Here is a 19,167-nt window from a genome sequence, read left to right as displayed (position 1 = left end):
ATCCCCTCTTAGGCTTGACATATCCGCCAACTTCTAGATGATTACCACAGCGGCGCCAGCTCCCATCGCCGCCATGAGCTCAGAGAGTTCTCTCCATGTATTATGATTATGAGTTTTTATTATATTTGATACCCACGTAGAGGCTCCTCCTCTCAGCTCATTGTATCAGGTTCTTTTAGTCTCATAGACTCTTGGTCTTATGAAGACTTTAATAAACTTTCATTCATTCTTTCCTTCTCTCTATTAGAACGTTAAAGTATTGAGATTAACCAATTCATGTGTCTTATGTCCTTGAGTTTTATTCATGTTTTCTTTTCTCAGGTGGAGGCTATTATGAATGACTTCGTTCAGCTGCAGGCAAGTTCAAACATTTTTGAAGCTGAAACAATGGTTGAAGGTATGCTGCATTAGTCTTTCGAATTCTTGGTAGCCATGTAGCAAGGAGTAAAGTTTGGGATGGACAAGTGTATTTACCTCTCTTGCACGTGTATTTTGGAAAGTAATGCTGAGTCGATTTGGGTATGAGGTAATTATGAGGAAATGTGCCATGTTTTTTTTTTTTGGGGATGGAATTTTTCTCTATAAATGTGATGGTAATTATAGAAAGAAGAGGAAAAAAGAAGAGAGAGACTTCTTAACTTTTGCAAAGATAAAAAGGGACCGGTGAGACTAAAAAGTAGATGCATCTCATGATTTTGACGTCCTCCTTTCTTTTTTGCATGATTTTATATTAGGTTTTTGGATTTTATCTTGTTTCTATGTGCATGGGTCATACTTAATAGAAGTTCACTTTTGTGCAAAATAATCACATTATGTAAGCTAGTCAATTGTAGCATTTGATCTTGTTTTTATGTGCATGGGTCATACTTAATAGAAGTTCACTTTTCTGCAAAATAATCACATTATGTAAGCGAGTGAACTGTAGCATTTGACTTTTTAAAGGTTGGCCTACTAAAGCAACTCTCTGTGTGGTTTATTTTCTGGTGGCTCATTCTGGAATACATTTCTTTGTGCTATGCGCTTGTCTTCTTTGTACTTTCAATCGCCATCAAAGCCTCCCTCTTGCCTCATACTTGGATCTGTGACGAGTGAGGCCTTGCATGTTAATTGCAAACAAGAGAAGCGTGTTACTTTAAATTTTAGGTATCACTATTTCCTTGCTTTTGGCACCTGTTCCACAGCATTTCTTAGAGCATCAACACCCATGATGAACACAATAGGAAAACCATGATTATAACGATACCGATACATAAAGAGAGAGAACTCTATGGGCTCATGGAGAGGGTGAGGGCTGGCGGCACTGTGATGACCATCTAGGGAGGGCTAGTGGAGAAGCCAAGCCTAAGAGGGGGTTGTCGATGTGTTGAGGCTGCTGTGGTGGCATAAAACTTGTGATGGATGCTGACGGCTGCTAGTACTTGTGTCTCCTAGCAACAACGGCCCTATAACAAACTAGTGCTACTGTCATGCCAATCGGCCGTGTCTCCAATCTGGTGAGCATGGAAGGGAGGTCCTCTAGTTTCATCTGTGTCTCAACACGTTGGCAAGTCTGAAGTCCCTCCTCCTTTGTTCCGTGGGCTTGTCATCTCCTTAAACATTGCTGGTTAGTGCTGTCTGGCTGGAAAAACTAATGATTTTGCTATGAGTGGAGTGTGGCTGTGCGTAGCAAATTCTCCCTATGTCGGATGATCTCATGGATGAAAGTTGCCAAGCACCTCTAATCTGGGTAAGACAAAAGGCTGGATAGAGGTCCAAAACCATCCCTAAAGAGGCAGTGAAGCGACCTCTGATCTTGTAATACACTTGGTATATCTGAAAGCAAAATGCTCCTTCGACTCGATCTCCTCACAATAGCATAGCGTGCAAATGTGACCCTCTTTGGATATACCTTTGCTTGTCCAATCTCAATGCGAAGTCGGTGGGATGAGACGTGGAACTGCCCGATAGATATCTTTGGGGAGTGGCAGAGGTGGGGATCCGTGTATACCCTGGTGGATCATTAAAAACCTCTGCTGAAATTAGCACGTAATGGTCTTTACAAAAATTGAGCTTCACTAGGAGCTTGCGGGGTGCCAACCAAGTCCTGAATGTGTGTAACTGTAAAAGATCCTCTTGGATGACCTGGTTAACGGGCCTCAACACTGTTTTGAAGGGAGGTAACCTATCTATGTGGAGCCCTAGGCTCTCAAACCATCTGCATGTACGTGCATACCAACACCTCTACTCACCCTTTGCCACTAGTGCCATGGAGGAGCATAAAGCCAGCCAATGAAGCCTACATCACCCTGTGATGCAAGACCCATGGTGTTTAATACGGTAGAGATTTGTGAGAACCTGTAGTGGGGATGCTCCAAACTCAGCTAGTGAAGAAAGTGGGACCGAGCTCTCCTAGTGCAAGGTGGAATGAGCAACAAGATCATGGGGGGTCAAACCACACAAGAAACTCACTCCATGAGGACACAAGATTGGCATATTCTTGCAATCTCCATCTTCCAATCACATATTTTTCTACTTCCTACCACTCTTCTACCACTCACCATTACTCTTATGCTCCATGGCACCACAATTCTCAACACCTTCCCTTGATGCCAACACGGCTACTGCAAGGTGGTCAGATGTGAGATTACAAATTTCATTTTCACTCTTCCATTCTCTCCCTATGTGTTCAAGCAACTTTGGCCTTGTAGCTTATCCTGCTCATGACTCCTCTATCCACCCAGTCAACATCCTAACTCTGCCTAAAAGTCGTTAGATCTGGTGGGATCACCGTCTGCATATCTTGTGTCAATCTGATCGCTGAGTATCCCTGATAGGAACATATAAAGTGATGCTCCTCCTTTATCAAACTATCCTCACAGATTTCACAGAGCCTCTCCTGTGTGGGAGCTGACTCCAAATCTGCAAATAGCATGTCTCTTGTACATGAAGATATTGGCTTTGAGGTACTGCATGGGGTTGATATCTTTCTTGTAGAACTCCATTTTCCCCTTACATCCTCTCCACGAAGTGTCCACCACTTTCAGCTGCACAAAGTCCCTTATGGTCCTTTTCTTCTCAGGTAGAATTTGGCTTGAGATATCCCATCTTTCCAACCAATTATGTGCCTCGAACCATCCTTTTTCTCTTGTGTCTTCCATCTCTTTCTAAGGTATTCTGTTGCTGTCCATTTTCTCAGTTTGACCATGTAAGAGATCAAGATACATCTTGCTTCATCCTCAAGAAGCACATTTTGGTTTTTGCCAAAATCATGGGATAGGGAGTTTGCACTCTTACCTTAGCTCTTGTATTCGGAACCTTTTCTGAAATTTTCTATTCTTTTCCACATTTCTTTTGCTAGAGTTGTACCCCATACTTGACAGCCGTACAAGACCACTGGCTGAACTGGAGTTGAACAAAGAATTTCCTCATATTCCAATTCCAAATGTCTGATTTCCTGCATTTGTTTTGTAAGATGAACAAAGCTTTTAGACCTCCAAGTATCCTCTTTTCTACACATAGATTCCATTTGTAGTTGTCCTCAAAATCCAGTCCTGGATACTAGTAGGATTTCATCACTTATAGGTGGCTTCCATCAAAGAAATTAGAATCAGAATTATCCTTTATCACCTTGGTCTACAATCATGCATCTGTTTTTGTAGAATCTAAGAGAACATTAAGGTGCTTTTGAAGCTGAGCTGTATTTTTGGCAAAAGGGACCATATTATCTGCGTAGAAACCATATATCCTGCAATCTGAATGCCCAATCCACCCTTTTGTCTTATCCATCGCTCTAGGCCATCTGTGAAGAGTCCAAAGAGTGTGGGGAGGGAGGCAGCCTTGTTTCGCTCCTATGTCATTGATAAAAGAGGCTTTAGGGGTGGAATTTTTGCTGGGACAACTAAGCTCGGCTATGACCCTTTTATACAGTCTGGCTGTAGAGGACTTAAGTTAATAGAGAGACAGAGGGAGGGGATCATATGATTTGACATTATGAATGTCCATTAGGGACCCCACAGGACCTCTGGTGTAGTAGAAGTAGCATCAACAATTACAAGCTGCAACTCTATCCATAGTTGACAAGTGCCTGGTTCTAAGGTCAATCCTTCACCCTCTATTAGGCTTTGCTGTAGCTTAGTTTCCCACACTGTAAGTGCCTTAGATGAGAAGCCATGCACATGTAGTTTAGGTGGAGATGAGATGCTGAGCATCAGGATGCAGCCATCCATCATCTTGTTTGAGATGGGCTGCATGCTCAGGACAGCATATGGCTGTCCGGATCATCTCTCCATGCACATCCAAAAGGATGCAGAGTTGGCACACAGCACCCGACACACGAGGCGATGACATGGCCTTGACGTGGCATCCTATACACATGGACAACACACCAAGGAGCCACCACAGACCATGGAACGCATAGGCAGATGTATGGACAGTACGGTGCTAACATGGCTAGTGTAGGAGGCTGTTGACATGGCAAACAGCCATGTGCGCTGTATGGATCTGACGTGGCAATACATGTGGCAGCAGATGCTTACATGGCAGTCGGCATGCAATGTGGCAATCGGTTGGCTGGTTAGACAAAACGTAAAAACGTTGACACAAAAGACATCAAAGATGGACCTTAGATGTGAATCAAAGAAGGATGCCAGTATCAAGCTGACTTGCCAAGAAATGGCCAATTGCACACCATTTAGACAAACCTGCAAATTGAAGTAGCATGCAATAAAGCATTCAGGGAGAAAGCAACCTGAGCCGACTGATGACCAAGAAAGACAAAGGACTCTAAATAGAAACCCGTATGGAAAACCGGTGGACTACAGAATCCAAACCATTCTTGACAATTGAGAAGATCAAGCATAAAGAGCATCAAATAGAAACAAATTATCACACATCTATGAAGAATGACAAACGTAAATGGGGGAATTAAAGTGAGCAGGGTGGCTTTTTGTGTGGACTAATGGAGTGTGTGGGGGCATATGGAGAGGAGGTGCGGGGGCTGAGGGCCAGGTATAGGATATAGGGAGGTAGCCCATAGGGAGGGGGTGAGGGGCAGAGAGTAAATTGCTTCGAAATTTCATTAAATGTTATCGTCAACATTGCAATTGAGATATGGGATTTGCACAGTTATCTGTTAAGGAACATAGACTGAAAAATCCAAAATCTATATATAGAGACAAATTGGGTTGCCTTTGCATTGTTTTCCATTGGGTTCATTCAAACTTCATATCTATTGAGATGGCTTTTGCGTGATTGTGTATATAGTTCTAGCTGTATTTTTTCCTCAGAAGTTTCTGGAGGCCGGATTTGAGGTAAATAAAATAAGGGATAAAGCTACACAAACATGCTGCTCAAACGCCTTATGTCAATTGGTTTTGTAATGACAAACATCTATGAGGAATGACAAACACAAATGGGAGACTTAAAGTGGGCAGGGTGGCTTTTTGTGTGAACAAATGGCAGGGACATATGGAGAGGTTGTGTGGGGGCGGGGGTGCCAGATAGAGGTGTTGGAATCGGAGTCCTAGTGTGTGTGGTCCTAGTGTGCGTGGTCCTAGAGTCCTAGGAGTGTCCTATAGTTGTGTAAGTGTGAAGAGTCTTGAGGCCACTTGTGCCACCTCATGTGGTAGGTGTGATTCCTCCCCTAGATTATAGGATCTAGATTCTCTTGTGTGTGACCTCATCTATGAGGTATCAGTATGGGAAGATAAGGCTTGCCCAGCCTATAAATGAGGCCATGTACTTGCTACGAATCTACCAACTATCAACATCAGCTATTGTGCCTCAGCTCTTGTCTCCAATCATGTGTCTCTCACCCTCTCCCATTTTCAACAGTTGGTATCAGAGCCACCTTGAAGCGTCCTGCCCATTCCTCTCCTCGTAAGCTCCTCTTGTAGCTACTCGTGATTTCCTCCTCTCCTTGAGGTGATGAGCGTCATCAACAAGGAGCTGCGCTGCCACACTTGCGCCACTCTTCTGCTGCCTCTACTTACGCTCTACTTACGCTGCATGCACCACCAGAGTCGGCCTCCCTCGCAATCTGCCCACGCGCGCTCGTGCGCCATTCTGCCCGCCATACTGCAGAGCTTCTACCTACTCGAGCCTGCTGAGTGCCCGCACACCCACGTTGCTTCTAGTTGCGCACGCAACTTCTCCTACTGTCCACGTAGCTAGACCTGCGACAGCTCCGGTCTTGTAACAAGGCGATGACTTGGCGGCGTCTCGTATGTACCGGTGACTGACGACCTGAGGGCCATGGCCATCGACTCGCACGTCAACGCAGCGGAAGCGGGGTGGGCCCATAAACCTCACGATCTGTTGTCCATGATTTGGCTCATCGATTTCTTGTTGCCTCCCTGTCTCTTGAGGATGCCTTGATGCAGTAGCAGCCCTGCTCTATCTCTATTCAGACCGACTTGAACCCTGCTCTATCTGTGTCGAAGCTCGCCATTCTAAAGATCTCCAATTGATTCCTCTCCACCAACATATGAAGATAATACTGCAGCAATTCAGTCGTTATTTTGACTGACACAGGTCCTGTTCGTGACCAATTTCCTGCCCGAAACCCTAATTTTCGCCCCTTTACAATTTATGCTCAACTTCTCGAATTTTTTGGGTGTTTTCATGATGTGAGGGTTCCCAACTGTTGAACAAGAACTCTTCTGTCAGAAATTTAGAAAAGCCCCAATTCTCTGCAAACCCTAATTTTGCAGCAAACCTAACCCTAAAATTTAGGGCTTTTCTGTTCTGTGTCTTCCTTTGGCATAATTGAAGCTTCTACCATGTAAAATTTGGGTCTTTTTTGAAATCTGAGTAAACATTGTAAGGGATTTAGACACTGGCTGTAATAACAGCTAAGACCTTCCCACCAATGGATAGCATAAAAAACTCCTCGTTCATCAAGAAATCTCAGGGAGCAATTTCCCAACTTGGCAGACAAAACTCCGGCTTCTTCTTATGCGAGAAGGCATATGGAATATCACCAATGGCAAGGAGCCAAAACCCCAAGGTGATGATGCTAGAATCAGTTGGTGGGAGAACCAAAATGATAAAGCAATGGCTATCATTGGCCTAGCTTTAGCTGACAACCTTATCCACCATGTGGATTTTGATAAGAGAGCAAATGACGTTTGGGAAAAGTTAGAGAATTTGTTTGGAAATAAGATCAATAATTCCAAAGTATTTCTCAAACAAAAACTCTTCAAGCTCAAGATGAAGGAAACTGAAACCCTCAATGAACACTTGAGCAATCTTGGGTCAATTCTCCAACAATTATTTGCCATCCGAGCCATTGTTGAAGATGATGATCAAGTTGTTGTACTTCCAGTATTGAAGACATTTCCAAGTACAATGAGATCCTTGCTGTCCTAAGAGTCAGCCGCAATATGAGCTTTAAGGATATGGTAGCTCATCTCATTGATGAGGACCGTAGGCTTACAGAGAAAGCAGAATCTTCCTTCGAATCTGGCAAAGCATTCTTTCTCAAGAATAAGCCCAAGAAGAATGGAAAACCTCTTAAATGTAATTATTGTCAGAAACTTGGCCATCGAGGGGATCGTTGCTGCAAGAAAATGGCAAAGGTACAAGCCAAAGAACATGCCAATCTAGTTGCGGAGCAGAGCGAGGACGAAGACGATGAAGCTACACCTTCTGGACCTGAGGAACAAGCCTGCACTGCTGCTGTTTCTGGTCTATCCCTCCATGAGGTGATAGATGAAGAGTGGGCTTTCTAGAGTCACTTGGGTAGTCTCCCTAAAATGATGTAATAATTTGTCATTTTTGTGTGCCTTGTCCTATAAAAGGCTCCACTTATTTCCATGTACCCAGTTAGGAGACAGGGGGGTTGTTATGTCTTTCCTTTATCAGGCCTGGCCGAGTTCCAGGATGTTGGTGTACTCCCTAGACCTATGAGTTGGTCATGCATCCATGCTCAGATTTGAGTCTCTTATCACGTTGACACCTAAGCCATGAGAGTCCTTGGTTCAACCTCTGAATTATGCTCAGCTGTTAGCCTCTGAGATTGCCTAGGATGCACAGTCTGGATGATGTCATAGTCTCTCACCCTAGCTCCAAAGGGGGGTTTGTTGGAATCGGAGTCCTAGTGTGTGTGGTCCTAATGTGCGTGGTCCTAGAGTCCTAGGAGTGTCCTATAGTTGTGTGAGTGTGAAGAGTCTTGAGGCCACTTGTGCCACCTCATGTGGTAGGTGTGATTCCTCCCCTAGATTATAGGATCTAGATTCTCTTGTGTGTGACCTCATCTATGAGGTATCAGTATGGGAAGATAAGGCCAGCCTATAAATGAGGCCATGTACTTGCTACGAATCTACCAACTATCAACATCAGCTATTGTGCCTCAGCTCTTGTCTCCAATCATGTGTCTCTCACCCTCTCCCATTTTCAACAAGAGGATGTAGGGAGGTGGCCCCATGGGGAGGGGCATGAGGGGCAGAGTGTAAATTGCTTTTAAATTTCTTTATATATTATGGTCAACGTTGCAATTAAGATATATCTGTTGAGCAACACAGAATGAAAAATCCAAAGTCTATCAGAAAGACAATTTTGGTTGCCTTTGCATTATTGTCCATTGGGTTCATTAAACTTCATATTCACTGAGATGGCTTTTGCGTGATTGTATATCTAGTTCCAACTGTATTTTTTACCTGGAGAGCTTTCCATATTTCTATAACAAAGACATGATAAAATGCAAAGAGGATGACATGAAAAACTCTGACAGCACAAACACGCCCTCACATGGAGCATGAAAATGAGAGGGTCAAAGGGAGCAGCAAATTCAGTTTTGCAGGTTTCATAGGCCAAGTCTTACTTTTCTGTTCTTGCCAACTCCCGTCCTGTAAATCTGACCACCATAGAGTGGGGCTGACTGTTATAAGTTTTTTTTGTGAGCAAGTGGTCCTACTTTGCTGCTGCACACATGACATATGATTTCAAGTTTGTTGAAATATATATACTTCTCATGTTTTATAGTTTGTTGACATATCTTTTTAGAGGATGAGTTTGGGAATGTTCCTGGATTCATCTAGGTATATACTTCTCATGTTTTATAGTTTTCTTGGGGTGATATTCTCCATGGCTTGTGAGACCTTAAGCTATGCAAATCACATATCAAGAACTCTGCATGATCTAGTTATGAGCTCTGTTCTTGTGGTTGAAAGGATCCGTTTTGTTTTTTATAGAAATTTTCACAATTCTATATGGTACTTGAGTCTTGAGATAGAGGGACTACAATATTGTGAATCTAACTATATTGATTTCTTTAAATTTTCAAGTTTCTTGGCATCTCAAGTCTTCTATAGATTGACAATGATATCTTGAACTTGGTTGAAGCCAGAAGATTATCTTACTTCAGTCTGATTTAAAAACAGGCACTTTGGAAGATTTTGGTTTTGATTTGGATGATGATGGAGAACGTGCACCTGCACCACATGGAATAGCAAATGTTCCACAAGATGGAAACGAATCTGAAGATGGAAGAAAACAATCCCAACAGAAAGCAAGACCTGAAAAAACTCTGGTAGGACACCACTATGGCTTGTTTTCTGTTTTTTTTTTTTTAAGTAACAAAGTTTTATGGTTAAAATACCTCTGATGAGAAGATCTTGTTGAATGACAATGAAGTCAGAGGGATCTCATATTGTTTGCTACATGTGCATGGGTGGAACACATTTGGCAGGTTTTTTTCTTTGGGATGCAAAATGTGTAAGTGGTTTGTGGATTGCATTCAAATAAGCTTATGTGTGGGTATCGATGAGAGCAGAACCAAAGCTTTACTAAGTAGCTTCTTTTTCTACTTTTAGCTTTGTTCCATGTCTTCCTTTTTCCTTGGTTTTGGTTTTTTGGTTTGTTTTTGTTTTCTGTTTGTTTGTTCTCTCTCTCTCTCTCTCTCTCTCTCTAGGGCAATGGAGGCCACAAAACCATTGGAAGGCATAGAGAAGGGGTCAGATGGATTGAGCAGTGGGCAATGGAGGAACATGTGCTCCTCCATTGCCAAGTATACATGCATATCAGGCAAAAATACAGCAACAATGAGGCCAGCCTTAAAACCCTCTTGGAATAGCCAGCTAAGAAACTGGCAGCCTGCCTAAGGAAGTATTAAGGCATCGCAAAAAAGTCCTTGACGTAGCCAGGCAGTGGGTACATACTCGTAGTATAACAAAATATTGTATGGATTTCTTCTTTCGCAAAATTTTGGTCTAAGATCTACAATGTATTTAATAGTGGTGTCCAGTGCCATGATCTTGAAGGGTCTCAAGCGGACTTTAATACAATCATATCATATCATCACATGAGATTAATGGAACTAGAAGGCAACAGAATTAGCTAAGGTCAAGGCTGCTAGGATGGATTGAAAATGGGCAATGTACTGTGAGGGCGTAGCGCTCATCAAGGAATTTAAATCGAAATCAAAAGACTCTCAATCTTAAAGTAATGTATGGCCGACTACGTTTCCAGATTTTCAGACTACAATGTAGGTACTCTAAATAACTCACGACATGGATTACCACGGAGGGGACGACCAGGGTATCTACAATGATTGATTGCGAAGACTGCCTTCAGTGAATTCACCACCGCTCTCGACGCAAATTAAATGGGGTTGATGCAACAACATTGCTTGAGCTGGTTAATGCGAATCCAATGGGGTTGACACAGCAACTCCAAGGGATTCAAGCTTCTATCACGATGTTGATGCTTTGGCTTACAGGCGGCAGGAGGTCAGTGGATGGTTAGGAATGGCTTGCTGTTCTGGAATGGAAAGATATGTGTGCCCGATGTTTCGGATCTTCGATCCAAGATTCTGTGGGAGTTTCATGATGCTCCTAGTGCTAGACATCCAGGTATACATTGGACTCTTGTCTCTTGTGAAACATACCTTTTATTGGCCTAAGATGCGTGCATTTATTGAAAGCTATGTGGTAGGTTGCCGAGTTTGTCAGCTTACTAAGGCAGAACGCCTTAGAAGCGCGGACCATTGCAAATCCTTGGTAATAAATGGAAAAGTATTTCCATGGACTTTATTACAGGTTTTCCTAGAACGTGCAAGGGTCATGACTCCATTTGGGTCATAGTTGACCATTTGACAAAGATGGCTAGATTCTTACCTACTAGATCGACCATATCAGCTGTTCAGTTAGCTCATGAGTTTGTGGACCAATTGTTTAAGCTATATGGTTTGCCTTCCCGCATAGTCAATGACAGGGACTCTAAGTTTACAAGTAACTTTTGGACACTTGTTTTTAAGAAGTTGGAAACTGCTCGAAGTATGAGTTCCTCAGATCATTCACAATCTGATGGCAGTACAGAGAAGGTTAACCAATTGGTTGAAGACATGCTTCGGGCATATGTTTCTAAGAGACAGTCTTCATGGGAAGATTATCTCCCCATGATCAAATTTGCTTACAACAGTGCAATGCATTCGAGTACTAGTTACAATCCTTTTATGCTTATGTACGGGTTTCAACCTAAGTCACCAGTTATGGTTGGGTTCAAGGGAATTCCACATAATGCTGCAAGGACATTCTTGCAAAACATGCAAGAAATATTACAGTTTGCCAAGGAGTCTATTAGAAGTGCCCAAGATCGGGATAGATTTTATGCTTATAGACATTATTCACCTAGAGAGTACTCTAAAGGGACGATGGTATATTTACCTATTCCCAAGGAATCCAAGAGCCTAATTACTGATTTGGTTTCGAAATTATCCCCTTGATATTGCAGTCCATTCAAGATTATTGAAAGAATTGGACTAGTTGCATATAAACTAGAATTGCCTCCTGATGTAAAAGTACATACAATGTTTCATGTTAGTAGACTGAAAGAGTTACTGGGTGCTGATGATCAGCTTGTTTCTCCTTAAGAAATAATAGAAGTTAATGATTTATATTTTATTTCACATGAACCTAAGAGTATTCTTGAATTTCGTGAAAGACAGATCAGAAATAGAACTATCACGGAATACAAGATCAAGTGGAAGGATCGTCTTGAGGAGGACGCAACATGGGAGACATTACCTAACCTCCAGAGGACATTCCTGGGTTTTCTTGTGAACTCAGGAGTGAGTTCTTAAAGGAGGGGAAGTATGTCATGTGCACGGATTAGTATCTGACATGTATTGGGGTACACAAGACTAGCTCAGGTAGCTTGGGGAGACTTAGGGCTAGGCAAGCTTGATTCTCGGGTTGAGTGGCAAGGGTACGAGATTCTGATCTTCGCTATTTTTGGCGCATTGGGGCCAAGCCTATAAAACGGGCCCAGAGGTTCCGTTTTCACAGAGTTGATGGGAGCAAGTTTCCTAGTGCTAGGTCTATTTGAGTCGTGGACGCACGCCTGCATCTTAGCGTAGCCCAAGGCCAGTAGCAGATCCAAGGCCTCCAGGCGCCACCTGGTCGTATGGGACATGAGGCTGGTCAGGATCTGGTTGGGAGTTCGTGCCAGCAACTCAGCTCGTGGCTCGAGGGGAACATCTCCTAATTTGGGATGGTATCCTGTACGTGTCATGGTTGAACCTGCTCAGATTCTTCATGTTTGGTGAGTTCTTGTGTTTGCTTGCAGGTCAGAGGTTTCAAGAGTGCTGGTGTGGTGTCACTACATCAGTCACAAGATAACCTATAGGCTCATGTCTGCTGTACAGCCTCCCCCGTCCTGCATTTTGTGCTGTGTGCAGGTCGCGTTTCGTTTTGGCAGCAGTCCCGAGCCCTCTCTCAGCCTCTGCTCACCATTTTGTTGCCTCCTTTTGTGGTTTTTTGCTGTTATCTACAAAGTGTGTGAGTCAGAGTTTTTGTGTGGGTTTTTTCACTCCATACCTTTATAATTCTGGTTGACTTTCATTCTCCTTTCTCGAACTATTTACTTCATCACTTCTGAAGCATTCCGTCTCAAAAAAACTCATTTGTACGGCTCTTCTAAGCCTTGGTTAGTTTTATTTTAATTCTGTTCATATTCCCTAGGTACCACCTCTTTTGTCTCTCCTCTAACCCTGGTTCTAGGTCTTTCTTGACGTGTATAAACCCTGACTACTAAATCCTTTTGCTGTCCATAACTGTCCATGTTTCCCTAAACTCTGATTTCTTAGCTTTTTGTTCTCTACAAAATCTCAGAAGTATTACCGTCAATTCTTCATCAATCTCATGAAAAAGACTTTTATTAAGTATGAAAGAAACCCGCGTGAGCAAGCTCAAAGCAAAAATACATCATGATGGGTATGAGGAAAATAAATACTCTAAAGGAATAAATAAAAACTCAGAAAGAGCTAGAAAGAAACCAAGATTGAGGCTGAAAATGCCACCTCAACCCTACTGTAGTCTTTGAGAAAAAGGGGGGCCCCCTCCATTCCGTAAGGAATATAACCCTCCTGGCATAGGCTACTCGAGAAGATCCCTGCATGCTCGCCCATCTAGCCATCAATGTGTGAATGGTGTCAGCCCAAATATTGACCAAAGTGTGGGAAGGGTGGACATGAGATCCATCTAAGGCCTCTGTGCATCTAGCCCTCCAAAACTTCCAAGCTGTAATACTAGCCAGTATCTCCCAAGCAGAATCCACATCAGCATGTACTGGTCTATAGCGGGAGATAGGCACATCCTCCAATGAGCAAGGCTCGACTAGGTGTTGTCGTATGGAGATGGCCCATGAAGCATCCTACCACTCATAGAAGATTTGAGGTCCTGACAAAGAGAGCCAAGCCACTGATCGTGGCAGCCCCTATCCATATGACTCTCGCATGCCTGCAGTCCCATAAGCAATGATAGACCGACTCCTCCTTAGACAAGCACCTAGGACAAGTGGAGTCAGCCCCAAACCTGGATCTCCAACTGTTCACTGCAATCCCTCCATGAATGCAAAGGCAAAAACTTAAGGTGATCCTTCTAATTCTTTGGGATTTCCAAAGCTCTCCAAAAGAGTTTCTGCAAATCATTCAGGCTGAGTTTGGTGCTTCTCCACCCCAGCTAGATGCAGCCTTTCAGACCATCACATATCTACACCGGGTTAGATCATATGGGGACTGCACATCAGGGAGACAGAGGTTGCCATGGTTGGCTCTCGATTCCTCCCTGAGGTTGGCAGCAGAGGGAGATGAGCGATGCTGGTATGCACGGACTCACAGATGGTTTGTGAGACTAGGGTTCCACATCGATAGGATACCTCCTTTTCAGTACAGTTTAGATGCCCCTCTGGTACTCCCACCCACCATCCCGATCGGGCCACACACCAACCAGGTCATTCGAGAGGATCTCCTGTAGCTACACACCTTTAGGACTTGGTTGGAGCCGAGGGAGCTTCCAGTGAAGCTGACTTTCTATAGAGATTACTGTCTTCGTTTTTCGGAGGAGGGATTCATCACACCACCGGGGTACACTGAGCTTCATATGCCTTACTCACTACGGATCTCCATCGGACAGTTTCGGGTATCATCACACCGCCTCCGCATAGAGAGCAGCAGAGCAGAGGGGATTCCTAGGGAGCATCACTTATGCATATTGTGCGACTGTCAGGAGGTTGAGTCAGAGAAGCATTTTATTTTCAGGTGCCCAGTGTACTACGAGATCCGAGGTCACTAACCACTGCCTCTTCAAAGAGCTCTCCAGGTTCCTTTCCAGATTCCTCGCCTACCCAGATCAGAGATGCCTCGCGGCCTTCATTCACGAGGGGGTCTGACACAGAGAGTACTTACTTAGGCGACGGGGCTTGGCCACATCATCAGGCACCTCTCAGAGCAGGATCACAGAGTTCTTCCCATCAAGTGACATTGATCGTTCAATCTCTAGCCACAGACGTGACAGAGACCCCAACCCAACGACTGCAGCACGACACATGAGACGTCGAGGGAACACACAGATCACTCTGGGAGACCTCCCGTCATTGTTTAGACCCGGGATATGTCCCACGGGAGTCACGGTGGCTCTAGTCTTGCGTCGAGCCTCGTCCAAGAGACCGAGATGCACGGCACTCCTTGACGGGCGCCAGCGTCCCATCACCGGCTATGCATCAGTCAGGGCGACATGACATACGGAGGATTCCGCTCCGCTCCAGTCCTTTTCTTTTCATTGTTACATCCAGATGTATTTGATTATGTATGATCAGACTTAGGATTCTGCACGAGTGATGATGTTTGTTTCAGTAGCTCCACCCTTACTGTGATTCGTATCAGGTTTTCTTTCAATTTCATAGACCCATCTGTCTTTCGAAGACTCTAATAAAATTTTTTTCTTTCTTTTTCTTTCCAACCTCTACAATTGATTTGGAACCCCCTAGCATTATTGACCATGTAACCAAAGAATGGGAGACTCTTCTCTTGGTTCCCTGCAACAATCCATTCCCACTCTCTGGGGTCCCACTAAAGATACTTTATGGGGACTCCTCCATAGAGCCACATCCTCCATGAACCCGAGAAAGAAAGACGAGGGCTCGGATCTATATGCCAAGCAGAGTCCTTACCCCGTTCCACATAACCTATGATCCTTACGGGTTGAAAAGGCATGCCCAAAAGAAGACCAAGGCATCTTCCTGTGCTCCTAGAAAAGCAATGACCTGAAGAGGAATACCTGTTCTCGAAAAAGCCCCCATCGACTGTGAACAAACTACAAGCCTGTCATCTTTCGACAAATCATAGGAATCCCCATGGGCACTAATTGTGCCGTCTTTTTAGCAAACTTTTATCTTTTCACTTATGAATTTGAGTTTATGCAATGTCTTATTTCTATCAATACCTGCCCAGCCAAGTTAGGCGTTTTATAGATGATTTATTTGTACCAGATGTTCCTAACTTTCAAGACTTTATGTATAAAGACGCTAGTGCTTTTGGAGAAGGAATGTATCCTCGTGACTCTTGTGAACTGAACTGCACTTCAAGAGGGGATTCTTGTGTTTTCTTAGATCTTAGAATTTGTCAATCTACCATAGGATTAGAGGTTGATATATACAATAAACACGAACAACCTGAATATAGTGATTTACACATTATAAAAATGCCTCACATTGACTCAAACATTTCTAATTTGGCAAAATATGGAGTCATTTCTTCCCAATTCCATAGATTTTCCCGCCTTTGTACAACTAAGGAGTCTTTTATCACTCAATGTAGTAATTTGATCACTTTACTATTACACAAGAGGTATAATCCAAGGAAAATAATGAAAAAAGTACGCACAATCTTAGATATGAAGTCTTTTATCTTTGGTGTATCGGCCTTAGGCATGTTTAGAATGATTGAACATAAGCTGAAAACAAAAAGCGGGGAGCTGAATAGCCCGTTTTTCTTTTAGTTTCAAAAGAGAGTTTGTTTGAGTATGCTTGTGCTTTCTAAGTTAGAAATGTATTTTTGACTCTTTATAGGAAACAATACAAAAGTGTAAAGGACCATTTAGCTTTTTATGTTTGAAATAAGAGTGAGAGTGAAAGTGAGAGTGAGTGAGAGAGAGAGAGAGAGAGAGAGAGAGAGCGATATTCCAATTTTTTGGAAGATTTTGTTTCTTAACTTGCTTGTTTATTTTTGCTTAGTCACTTGCTTCCTTTCTTCTTTATTTTTTGTTCTCTTTCTCTTTTGTTTATTTGACGTATTTTAGTAAGCACTGGGTTTGCCCAAGAGACTCCGCGGGTCTTTAGAAACCCAGTATAGCTGCTTATGGTTGGGCACTGATGACGACATAAGTGTTGCTTTGCTTGCTAAGTATGTCTTCCTTTTGTTTTTCTTAAAAGTTTTTGTTTACCTCTTTTTTCTTCTCTTTCACATTCTCTTTTATTTTATGTGTAGATTTTTTATCTTTAGAACAACAAAAAATCTAAATTTGTATGATTGGACTTATTCTAGTCTTACAAAGGTATATAAGGATGCATCTATCCGAAGTATCCTCCTTGTACTTCCTCAGAGGTGACTGAACAATTGCTGTTGACGATCTTTTGGAAGCCTCTTCTCCCACGTGGACCACTGAATATAATGAGACAAACCAAGCTGCCTACCATGCTAGTGTCATTCCACATGATAGGCTGCCTATCAATCTCTTCGAGAGAGGAGGGAGGAACTCTTCGAAGGGTACTTATGAAGCTGGCCCAAGCTTTCAGAATAGCGACCATAAGCGGGGAGGTAGGAGATCTGAGACGGGCTGAAGTGAAAATCTATCTGGTGCTGTCCATCCAATCTCCACCTGAGGAGGGGCAGCAAGGATGGATGCAATGAATTAATTTTTTTTTCCAAGGCTTATCCCCAGGCATAAGACCTTTAACCACAAACTTGCAAAGCAAGACCTTACACTGCAAATCTGGGTCTATGATGGCTCCCCTCCTGCGTCGAAAGGATCAATGTCTCCCACACCACCCTAGCAATAGTGTCTGCTATGCCAACTAGCCCACGCCATAAAAAATTCCTTTTAGGCCTTATGAGCTGAGTGATGCAATCCTTGAAGCTGCACCAACAAGAGCAAACATACCAAGCCGTGGCCAGCAAAACCTGGTTAATGACCTGCACCCTGGATGCAAGGTCCAACCTGGCTGAACTCCAAAAGAGGAGTTTCCTCCTAATGCTCTCCAACACCGAAGCAAACTATTGCGAAGAGGAGATACCCAACCCGACTTGGCATCCTAGATATCAACCCTTCTGTGTCCAAGTGAAGCCCAAATCAGCCCCCTAGTCCGGAGTGTCATCATCATTGATCCAAAAACCATTGGACTTGTGCCAATTAATGTGAGCACCTGCTGCAATACAAAACAAGTCTAAGGCTGCCCTAAAGGAAGTGAGAGTCTGCAAGGAGGCCTCCAAGAAAATAGTAATGTCATCTGCTAGCTCACAATCAACGAGGTCCTCCTCTTGTCTAAGCGGTAGTCTGAGCTCAAGATTGTCAGCTCGAGATCTAAGAAAAATGCTCATAGCCTCAGCCACAAGGAAAAGAAAAGGTGCAAGAGGGCATCCCTGACTGACTGATTTGGAAATCTGAAATCTGTCTCCCCTGACCCCTCCGATAAGCACCTGGCTGTGGGCTGATCTGTACAAGGCTGAAACCCCTTTGATCCATGCATCTGAAAATCTGAAATGATAAAGGGTGCCCTCCAAGAAATCCCAATCTACCCTGTCATAGGATTTTTCAAAGTCCAAGAGAAGAATGGCTAGTTTTTGTCCACTCTGCATGGCCCAAAGCTTCCCAAAAAGAGAAAATATCATAAAAAATGCTTTTGCCATGAACAAATCCCGTCTGCATATCATGGATAAGATTTGGAAGTATAGGATGCAAACGCAGGCTGATTGCTTTTGCCAAGATTATATAGCAAGTGCCCAAAATTGTGATAGGTCTCCGTTGTGACACTTAATTTTTGCACCCCCCTTTTGGGATTAGATGTATGAGATCCCTTGTAAGTGAGTCAAGCATCTCACCGTAGTCCCAAACACCCTGCAAGAGCTGAGGTGATGTGATTCTCATATCCCAAAAGGTTAGGAAAAGAGAGGGTGTAAGCCCGTCTGAACCTGGGCACTTCCCCTTATTGAGGGTAAGAAACGCAAACTTGAGCTCTATGTTGGTGAAAGGTGCATCAAGAGAGACTCTCATATTTGGTTTCAACAACATAGGAATACACTGCCATATGACATGTCTGGCATCATCTGTGGCCTTGCTACTAAGATGTGCTGAGAAAAGGGAAGCATAAAAATCTGTAGCTTTTCGCATGACCTCCATTTGGATCCGACTATTTGGATCCGACTGCAAAACTCCATCAGAGTCTATAAGCTGAGAAACACTCTCTCTACTATGCCTGGGCCCATGACTGATGGCATCAATCTAAAGTAGTGTCATGGCGAACTCTGCATGTACTATTTGGTGAGGGACATAGGGCTTACTTGAAATCTTCCTAGACCCCATAATCACTTGCAGCTTGCTCCAGTTTGTCGCCGAGAGGTCACTCCCCAAAAGGGTGCTGCATGCATGGCAGTCTGCCTCACGAGAGAGAGAGAGAGAGAGAGAGAGAGAGAGAGAGGTTTTGACTTCATAGCAACAATGCCAAGGAGCCAAGTTGTCTCATCCGAAGCAATTCCTAGGAATCGAACACACACACTGTAAACTACTCGGTGCTTTCTATCAATTCAGACAACGGATTTTGCAGAGGCGTTTGAATGAAATGATTGCGAGTTGCCAAACACATATACTTGAACTTAAGAGTTTGCAATTAAGCTGGAATTAAGACTTATACAGCTTA

General features: G+C 43.4%; 1 protein-coding gene across 2 annotated transcripts in view; it reads left to right on the top strand.

Annotated features, from left to right (window-relative positions):
* The window catches only part of BIN4 (double-stranded DNA binding protein), a 100,209-nt gene that overhangs the window by 71,580 nt on the left and 9,462 nt on the right, over positions 1–19,167 (top strand). For both annotated transcript variants that reach the window (XM_087381363.1, XM_087381355.1), the window contains 2 exons: positions 322–397; positions 9,360–9,508. In XM_087381363.1, coding sequence (XP_087237489.1) covers positions 322–397; positions 9,360–9,508 — 225 coding nt within the window. The remainder of the gene's footprint in view (positions 1–321; positions 398–9,359; positions 9,509–19,167) is intronic.

This window comes from Dipteris shenzhenensis, chromosome 1, assembly GCF_047967505.1.
Source record: "Dipteris shenzhenensis isolate YYH24624 ecotype China chromosome 1, Dip_SZ_1.0, whole genome shotgun sequence".
Classification (NCBI taxonomy): domain Eukaryota; kingdom Viridiplantae; phylum Streptophyta; class Polypodiopsida; order Gleicheniales; family Dipteridaceae; genus Dipteris; species Dipteris shenzhenensis.
This window is presented reverse-complemented; position numbering and strand designations above follow the sequence as displayed.